This window comes from Petaurus breviceps, unplaced genomic scaffold (genome assembly GCF_028583685.1).
Source record: "Petaurus breviceps papuanus isolate PSGF00001 unplaced genomic scaffold, PetGlider_PUasm1.0 318, whole genome shotgun sequence".
In the NCBI taxonomy this organism is placed as follows: domain Eukaryota; kingdom Metazoa; phylum Chordata; class Mammalia; order Diprotodontia; family Petauridae; genus Petaurus; species Petaurus breviceps.
In genome coordinates this window covers 648,820-659,030 of record NW_027186078.1, presented here as the reverse complement: position 1 = coordinate 659,030, position 10,211 = coordinate 648,820, and the positions used below count along the sequence as shown (strand labels likewise).

Sequence of the window (10,211 nt, the reverse complement as noted above, 5' to 3'; positions counted from 1 at the left end):
GAGATCTCAGCCCACAGATGGTAAGGGGGTTGGACAACTGATCAGAAGGAGATTTCAGGAGTCCCTTTACTGGCATTAGGCTCATGACTCTGTTGCATTGCCCCTACTTGGATCTAGGTCACAGTCCCATGCTAAGAAAGAGCACCAGCATAGCAGAGCTTGTGTCTTCAGGGGAATGGGAATCCTGGTCACAGTTCCAGGGCAGAAAAGAGTGCTTGTGGTCACTTGCAGACCAGAGTACAAGCCAGGAGAATAGTAAACACACTTCTTATTAGATCATATCACCTTGGAAGAACTGAAAGTTTATAGACCCCCAGAACTAGCTCTAAAAATAGCTGCACAAAAAAAACATGAAGCTTGGAACAGTATCTCCTCAACTCTGGGAGCAGAGCCAAAAGTCAAGAATAGGCTAGAAAAATTAGCAAACAACACATAAATATCCTGACCATAGAAAGACACTATTGTGACAGGGAAGATGAAAACACAAACTCAGAAGAAAAAAAAACAAATTCAAAACTGCTACATCCAATGACTCAAAGAAAAATGTGAATTGTTCTCACGCCATGGAAAAGCTCAAAATGGATTTTAAAAATCAAGTAGTATAGGTAGAGGAAAAATGGGAAAAGAAATGAATGATGCATGAAAATCATGAAAAAAGAGCCAGCATCTTGGTAAGGGAGGCACAAAAAATAATGAAGAAAATAACACCTTAAAAAGCAGAATAAGTCAAATGGTAAAAGAGGCACAAAAATCCAATGAAGAAAAGAACAAATGAATTACAGAATTAGTCAAATGAAAAAAAATATACTCAACATTTCCCATCTACATACTGTACTTTTCCACCTCTATGTCTTTGCTTACTTTAATCTAGATGCTTGGAATTCCATAGATATTGGAAGGGACTTAAGAAATCATCTAATTCAAGCCACATCTGGACAATTATCCTTTCTATGAAGGGGACATTTGCCTTGTTAGGAAGTTTTTTCCTTAAATTGAGTGAAACACAAGAGAATTAATACTGGAGAGAAACCCTGTCAGTGTAATAAATGTGGAAAAGCTTTCAGTCATAATTCAAGTGTTAGAAGACACCAGCGGATTCATACTGGAGAGAAATCATATAGTTATGATAAATCTGGTAAAACCTTTGGGTAGTGTTCAGGTCTTAGATAATTGGAAAATTCATACTGGAAAATAACTTAATATGATACCTGGGAAGTCTGCATTAAGCCTGTAGTTTTGCACAATCATATGACTGTGCCTGTAGGAGGGAAGCCAAGAAGTTCTGTCCCTTGTGAGCATTGCCTTCAGTAGAGCAGGAGACATTGAGTCTCTGACAGAAAAGGGCCTAACCACCTGCCAGAGAGTGAAGCTCTGGGGACTTGGGGATCAGGTAGGAGGTTCCCCCCACACCAGTTCTTAAGGTCACAATGTGTTTAATAACTGTTGAATAGGAGGCCTCCAAGACACACATGCAAGAGGAAATGGCAGACCTCCACAGTAAAATGCCTGAGAGGCCATGTTCTCTAGTTTCCTCTGGCTCCACCAGTAGCCCCACTCTGTTCCATTAAAAGAGTGCCCTGTGGGATCTGTGCTTGGCTTTCACTAGACCACAATCCTAGGAGACACAGATTTCATTTACCCCACACTTGCTAGCTCTCACTGGTTTCTCCAGATACCACACAAAGAGCTCTGAGAAATTCAGATTTGAATCCTAGTTCCGACTGCTGCTGGATGGATCTCTGAGCCTCAGATTTTCTCATCAATAAACTAAGGATAGGGATGGCTAGGTGGTGCAGTGAATAGAGCACTGGCCCTGGAGGACCTGAGTTCAAATCCAACCTCAGACACTTAACACTTACTAGCCAGGTGACCTTAGGCAAGTCACTTAATCCCAATTTTCCAGGCTTCCTCCCTCCAAAAAGAAAAAAAAAACAAACCCCCACCCCAAAATAAGGATAATACCTCTACTATCTACCTCTCAGGCTTGTGAGGAAACTGCTTTATTAACCTTAAAGTACTCACTATGATGAGTGCCTAGTGTGTATTGGTTGGGAGGCTACTGTAATATGATGAAAGAGAGTAAATATGCATGTAAATTCATCTGTTGAGCACCTACTATGTGCAAGATATTGTAAGGGGATGAGAAGAAAAAATACAGAACTTAGTCTAGTAGAGGAGATAAGACATGTATGTGTAACTAAAATTACCAAGTATACTGTGAAAGTGCATTAAGAACAGTACAGTCCTTAATGTCTAATGTGAAAGTATTTGCAGATCCTATACTTGATTGTATGCTGCCATGGTCGGGGGGAGGAGAGGGAAGGGAGAAAACTTGAAACTCAAGGAATTGTGGAATTGAATCCTGTAAACTAAAAGTAAACAAACAAATTAATAAAGACCAAAAAATTTTTACAAAAAAGTGCAGTCCTGTGGAGAATAAAGAAAAATTTCTTTTAGCTTTGGTGAGTAGGGGAGGCACACTGGTCCCCGATACTTGTCACTGGCACAAATACCAACTTAAACCAGATATGTAGGTCACTGCAAAATTCCCCTTGCCCTTCATTCACATTTGTTAGAAATAAGACCCCTAGTTCTCTGTTCTGCTTGTGTAGTAGTTCTTGTGGCTCCTATTCTGGTAAAGGAGAGAAACTTTCATTGCATGGTCCTCCCTCCACCAGTCACCTGCCTCAGCCAGCCTTCTCACAGGTACCTCTTCCCTCCTTCTATCATCCGGAGAGGTCTCCACCCTGAAGCCCAATCCCTAAGGATGTAACCTATTTGAACTTGTTCTTCAATGATTAACAAATCTCCACCCCTGTCATACCTTCCCCTCCCCAGTGATTCTATGTCTTAGGCTATCATTAATCAAACTCCACTCTCAGCTTTCTTTCCTTATAACTAACCCCCTTCATGCTCCCTTCACCCCTGCAATGTCCTGTTCTAATGTTGCCCACCTCTTCTCTTTTGCCCATGGGTAACAAACCTGCTTTCATCTTAAACCTTATACTTTCCCACTCTTTCCATTTTCTTGTATTTACTGAAACCTGTGCCCTTCCTGATGACACTCCTTCCCTACTCTTTCTAGCACTGGAAAGGGTGGGGAAGCTCTAACTTTTCTTCAGAAGCTGCTGAGAAGTAAAGAAATTCCCCAAAAGCTGCTGCATAAACAATATTATGTGACCTTTGCAGATTTCAAATAGAATGTCTGCACTATATTATGTGTATACATTATTTATATGTGTGTAGATATAAGTATGCAAATATATAATCGCAGCACCCTTTTTGGTTCAGCATTTTTCTGTTTGTCACCCTTGTATACCTGGGCCATGAGGCCCCTGATTCAAACTCTCAAAGGGCCACAGTTGGATAGATAATGGTCATCTATGCAGAGCAGTGGGCCCCTTAATTCTAAGGATGTAAAGATAACCAAGAACTGATGGTGGTTGTCTTACAGACGCAGCCCAAAGCCATGAATAAGATGGGCTACAAAAATTTCAACCTTAAGTCTAACTGTCCCTGTCTCAGTCAATCATTGCTTTAGGAACCCTGAGAAGTGGGAACATTAAGAACATATCACCAACATACATCAAAAATGGAACTTTTACTCTAAACAAGGGGAAAAGGAAAGAGGTAAAGAGCGTAAAGCTAGAGAGCTGACTTTGGAGGTCAGAGGTCACCTCTGACACCTAGTGGCTGTATGGCCCTAGGAAAGTCACTTAACCCCTACGTGATTCTCTGTCAGTTGCAGAGATTTCCATATACATCGATAAGCAGAGTTCCTCCCCCAGAGTTTCCTACACTGATGAAATCACACCCCCTTCCCCTTTTAAAAATAAGGTAGACAGAGCCCAATATCCCTCTCATGTTGCTGTCATCCCATAAGCTGATCCAAGGATGTTAGTAGCCATGTGACCACCAATGGCTGGCATGGAACCTGGAAGTACTTGACAGAATTATAGCAACTGTTTTCCTAGCTGCACTACAGCAATAGCCTGCTGAATGGTCTTTCTGGATTTTCCTAAAGCAAAGGTCTGACTGTCTCACACATGCATGCACACACACTTCGCATGTCATTGCAGTTAATATAAGTTCCAAATGGTTTTGTTTACATTTATGTTGGATGTGATACCTGCTGAGTTCTCTTGCAACAAGTGCTGATTGTCTTTCAGGTCTACTGGATTTTGTGTTGTCTATCAGTGCACACACATTCCATGTGTTGATGTTGAGTGCAATCGTCCTTGCAGACATTTTTGGTGTGTTCTGACCACAGAGTGGGATTCCCCGCTTGCCACGGTAATTAGACAATTTTTAGGGCACCTTTTTTTAGCTCTTTCCTCACACCAGGAGGTGAGCAGTGCCATCCTTAAAAGGCTGCTCAGACACCCAGGGGGCTGCCGGATCCCACTGCTGCTTCCAGCGAGGAATGACCCTATGGCCTGGGCTGCCTGTGGGCAGGGCCGTGATCACAGCTCCCAGTGGATCCGGACCTGCTACTTTATCACTTACCTGTCTCCACAGGACTTTGAGATAGGCAGAAAGGGTAAAATGGTTTTGGTGTATTTTGTTCTCCTGTTTTTGCTTAATTTTCTTTGCATGAGTTTCTATGTCTTCTCTTTTATGTTTACCTTCTCTCACCTTTTAATTAGATACTCAGATGGCTGTTCCTATAACTATCAAAATTATTTTAATAAAATCTATCTATCTATCTATCTATCCATCCATAACAGGATTTTTCACTTCTCTGATGTACTGGCAGATTTACCATAGGATCATTTATTTAGAAAGCAATGCTACCAAATAGTGGGGAATAGAAAGGAGAGAATGATAACTCCCATAACCTCTGAAAATTAGTTCCTCAAATGCAGAACATGCAGCTTAGAAAATGCTGGATCTTGAACTCAGATTTTGTGACTCCTGAAATTACTCAACAGCTCCTTCCCTCTAGACCTTGATCCTTGCAGTTACATACTAAGTAGAAGATGTAGGATTTAAACCCAATTCTTTCTGAGCTCTGTGTTCTTTCTACTGTACCAAGACATATGGCACATGGTCTGCCATCCAGGAATTAATGAAGCAATACAGGAGATGAAATATTCAAAATCACATGTTAGGTAATGTGAAAAATGAATATTGCAAGGCAGTGCATAATTAAGCCAAATAAATCATCCCCATAACATGAGGAAGGGAAAATATTTTTTGCCTGGAGTATTTAGGGAAGCTATATGGAAAGGTGGGATTTGAGCTGGGTTTTGAAGCCATGGATTCATTTAATAAACATTTTAATAAGCACCTGTTTTGTACAAAGTACTGTGCCAGGGACTAGGGGAATAAAAACAAAAATAAAATTGTTCCTGTCTTCAAGGAGCTTAAATTCTACTGATGGGGGGGCATAGGAGAATACCATATGTACACACATAAATAAATACATGATAATTTGAAAAGGGGGAGACAATTGGCTGGGTAAATTAAGGAAAGTTTCACAAAGAAAATAATGACTAAACTGAGCCTTGAAGGAAGATTAAAAATTGTGGTAGGAAGAGGTGAGGAGGGAGTATGCTTTAATTGGGTGGGATAGTTTGTGCTAAAATGAAGGTGAGAGATGGAATCCCAAGTTTGAAGGACAGCAAGGAGTCCAATTTGGTTGGAACATAGGGTGCATGAATAGGCACAATTTGAAATAAAGTTGAAAAGGGAGATTATAGTCAGATTGTAGAGGGCTTTCATCATGAGGCTGAGTTTGTATTTTATTCTAAAGGCAACAGAGAGACACTGTAAGCTTTTGAGCAGGGAGTGACACTGTCAGATCCTTACTTGCCTTAGGAAGATTATTTTAGCATCTGTGGAGGATAAATTGAAGAAGAGAAAGACAGCAAGGAGGACTAATGAAGCTGGTGGGGCAGACTAGCTGAGAGGTGATAAGAATCTGACAAAGGATACACTTTAGATAGATTGTGGCAGGGGTGTATGGTGTAAGAATATGTGGCCAAGAAGAGATGCACTGATAAGGGAAGGGGGCAGTAAACAGACCATTCTAGTTGAAGCAGAGAGGGTTCATATTGAGGAAAAACTGACATTTATAGTTACTTGAGTCTCAAAACAACTCTATGAGGTAGATACTACAGATAGTGCTATGCACATTTTTACAAAGAAGAAGTGTCATTGGGATTAAGTAACCCTACAGCCACAAAGCTAGTAAATGTGAAAAGGTAAATTTGTACTCAGGTATTGAGGGTTTCAAGTGTAAGAATAAGATCTGGTTGCTGCAGTAATCCAGGATGAGGACATTTGGTTGTTCCTCTAAAATTAGACCTGAATCAAGACAATTATGCTTTTTTTTTTCCAGCCATACTCTTATTCATTCCTTGATTCCAAACATTCTTTCTTACTTCCAATCCTGATGCTCCTACACACTACTTAATTTCTCTTAATACTTCTTCAGATAAACACATGACATTGCTTCACTAGGTTTGGCAGCATCGATAAAGATGTGGTCAGGCACCTGCCCTGTGCCCCCTATATCTGTGTCTGAGTTCCTTGATGGCAGGGAGCACATGGTATGTCTTTCTTTCCGCTATAGTGTCTCTCATAGGAGCTCAATAAATGTTATTAACTAAGTTATTAAAAAAGAGGAAAAGAAGAAAGCATCAAAAACCCTGAGATTTTTAATCTAAGTAAGTAGGAGAAAAAATGTTGGTGCAATTTATGGAAATGAGGAAGCTAGGAAAGAAAACCATGGGGGGAAGATGATTAATTCAGGTTTAAGGCTTATTTATAATCACTCTATATACCCAGCTCCTCTCCTTCCCCTATCATCTACCTGCTCCCCTGTAGATTTGTTAGACTTCTGGGTTCTTTGGGAAAAATGAAAGTGGAAAAGAGAAGTCATTTCTTGGATGACATCATCCTCCAATCCAGGGATGCAGGAACTCGTTGCCTCAATTCCCTGTTCACATTTCCAGATTTCCAAGTCAGTATAAAGTTAAATTGACTGAGGCAGAGCATGGTTAAGAGGGTAAAGGCATATGTACTAACTTATGAGGATCAGTGCAATAAAAGTCACCTTGGCTTAAAGGCATTTACTAGGCTCTTCCATAGTTATTCCTTCACCTCCTTCTCTAATAATAAATACAGTTAAGAAGTCAATAATAATTGAATATTATTCTGGCCCATCCACATACAGATTCAGAGAGTTAAACTGTGGCTTGGGGTGGTCTCTGAGGCACAACAGGGAGTAGAGGCACAATGTGAGTTGAACAATTTCTTTTTTTTTTTTTTTTGCCTTTTGGAGGGCAATTGGGGTTAAGTAACTTGCCCAAGGTTACACAGCTATTTTTTTGTGTGTGTTAAGTGTCTGAGGCCGGATCCAAACTCAGGTCCTCCTGACTCCGGGGCCAGCGCTTTACTCACTGTGCCACCTAGCCGCCCCCTTGAACAATTTCTTAAAAGAATTTTTGAAAGATCTTACTAATAAGACTATGCTTTTGTGTGAATTCTCCGATGGTGAATAAGATTGGAGCTATGATTAAAAGCTTTTCCACATTCACTACATTCATATGGTTTCTCACCAGTATGAATTCGCTGATGTTCAATAAGTTGTGTTCTCTGCCTGAAGGCTTTCCCACATTCATTACATTCATAGGGTTTTTCTCCAGTGTGAATTCTATGATGTTGAATAAGTGTGGATCGTGCACTGAAGGCTTTGCCACATTCACCACATTCATAGGGTTTCTCTCCAGTGTGAATTCTCTGGTGTTGAATGAGATGTGCATTTTGACTGAAGGTTCTTCCACATTCATTACATTCATAGGGTTTCTTTCTATTATGTATTATCTGGCGTTGAAAGTTATGTGTTCTCTGATGTTGACGAAGGTGTGAGCTCTGTCTGAAGGCTTTCCCACATTCATTACATTCATAAGGTTTCTCTCCATTATGTGTTCTTTGATGTTGAATTAGATTAGTGCTCTGCCTGAAGGCTTTCCCACATTCATTACATACATAGGGTTTTTCTCCAGTATGAATTCTCTGATGTTGACTAAGGTTTGAACTCTGGACAAAGGCTTTTCCACATTCGTTGCATATATAGGGTTTTTCTCCAGTATGAATTCTGTGATGTTCAATAAGGATTGAACGTTCACTGAAGGCTTTCCCACACTCCTTGCATTCATAGGGTTTTTCTCCATGGCATTTTCTGTAATGTCTAATCAGGTTAGAGCTCTGAATGAAAGCTTTCCCACATTCACTACATTCATAGGGTTTCTCTCCAGTATGTATTCTTTGATGCTGAATAAGGTTAGAAATCTGAATGAAGGTTTTCCCACATTCGTTACATTCATAGGGCTTCTCTCCAGTGTGATATCTTTGATGTCTAATAAGGTCTGAACTCCCTTTGAAGGCTTTTCCACATTCATTACATTCATGAGGTTTCCCTCCAGAATGAATTCTCTGATGTACATTAAAGGTTGAATTACAATTGAAGAAGCTTCCAGAATCATTATATTTACATGGCTTTTCAGATATATTGTTAACATGTGAATTATGTTTGAAGTTTTGATCATATGCATCATATTGAGAGAGTTCCTCTCTTATAGGAAATCCTTTGTATGAAACAGTGTTTGAATTCAGATTGTAGTTTCTTGGACATTTGTCATATTTCTGCCTTTCCTCTACTATGGAGATTTTCTCCTGGATGATTAACATTGGCCTGAAATTATTCTCTATGGAAAGAGATTTTTTCAATTTCTCCACAGTGTGGCTTCCTTCATCTCTCCATAACACGGCCTCACTTTCCCAGACTCCTCCAAATCTCAGTCCCTTGGAAATCTCCCTTCTGATTTTTTCTGCTCTCAGCCATTGTGATTCCATTTCTTTTGAAATTTCATTCTTTAGAGATAGTTCTATGTTCTGAATCCTGGCTACACAATCTGAAATGATAAAATAAAAAAGTAAATGTCACCTGTTTTTTATTCTGGGACAAAGAAAAGTATTGGTTTAGGAAGATGAAAATATACATTAAAAATTATTTCCAGGGGCAACTAGGTGGCACAGTGAGTAAAGCTCCGGCCCCAGAGTCAAGAGGACCCGAGTTCGGTTCCAGCCTCAGACACTTAACACCCACACAAAAAAACTAGCTGTGTAACCTTGGGCAAGTTACTTAACCCCAACTTCCCTCCAAAAAGCAAAAAAAAAAAAAAAAGGCAAAAAAATTTATTTCCTAGGAGTATGTGATACTGAAATATTCTGGGATCAGTCGTGCAGTAGAGGAAGAGAGCAAGGAATACAGTGACCTCAGAAGAAAAGGAAACCCCAGAAAATGAAGAGAGCTCATAATGAAAGGAACTGAGAAATGAGAAAAGGTAAGAGACACAAAATAAGCAGTGGTAGAAATTGTGGTCACAGAGAACAAAAGTGATCCCAGAGAGTGAGGAGAGTTCATGGAATAGGAATGGAAATGTGTCAGTGATAAATTTCTTGTGAGAAGTAAGATGCTGAAGACTTGCAGCTTAGAATTTCCTTGGACAAATGAATCTTTGAGCTCTTGGTGGACCCAATTATCTACCATTAGTATACGTAGGGTATACACAGGACAAGAAAAACAGTAGTGTGGGGGAGGAGCATGGAACCTAGAAGGTAGGACCTAGGAACAACTATTCCAAAAGAGAGGGATGAGAAAATGGATGTATAAAGAAGCTAAGAAAGAGCATGTCTGGCTTTTCCTGAAGTCTAATAAACACCATCAATAACTATGATTTAATAATTTAAAGACTTCTTACAATTTTAAACTTAACTTATTGATTAAATAAATAAAATCTTCTCCATGTAGTTACTAATAGCAATAACTCTTAGCAAATCTGAAGAGGACTTTGTGTTTGCTTCAAGAGAGAGGCAGTGTAAAGACTGTGTGAAACCATATACCATTCCACAAAGTGTGTGGAAGGAGAATAGGTGCTTAGCAGTTGGGAGACACCAAGTAAACCCAAGGGGGCCTTGGGAAAAAAGAAAAGGATTATGGGGGTTTGACCTAGGATTGAGACAAATCTCCAGGAATTTTAAAGGGCAAGAGGCCTATATTCCAACAAAAATGACCAAGAAAATAGGCTTTGTGAGAAGAAAATGAGCAAATGTCAGAGATGGAAGATGGAAAAGGTAGAGGCAGGGAAGTAACCAAGGGCCTAGGATATGAGCATTCAGGTACTCCCACGTGACTGGGAAAG

The 10,211-nt window shown here is 39.9% G+C and overlaps 1 protein-coding gene across 6 annotated transcripts in view; it reads right to left on the bottom strand.

Annotated features, from left to right (window-relative positions):
* Positions 1-6,056: 6,056 nt before the first annotated feature.
* LOC138167874 (zinc finger protein 850-like) overlaps positions 6,057-10,211 on the bottom strand; it is a 20,152-nt gene continuing 15,997 nt past the window's right edge. For 4 of the 6 annotated variants that reach the window (XM_069096849.1, XM_069096850.1, XM_069096851.1 and 1 more), the window contains one exon: positions 6,057-8,921. In XM_069096849.1, the coding sequence (XP_068952950.1) occupies positions 7,474-8,921 (1,448 nt within the window). In that variant the 3' untranslated portion in view covers positions 6,057-7,473. The remainder of the gene's footprint in view (positions 8,922-10,211) is intronic. The other 2 variants (XM_069096853.1, XM_069096854.1) reach the window with 2 other exon arrangements.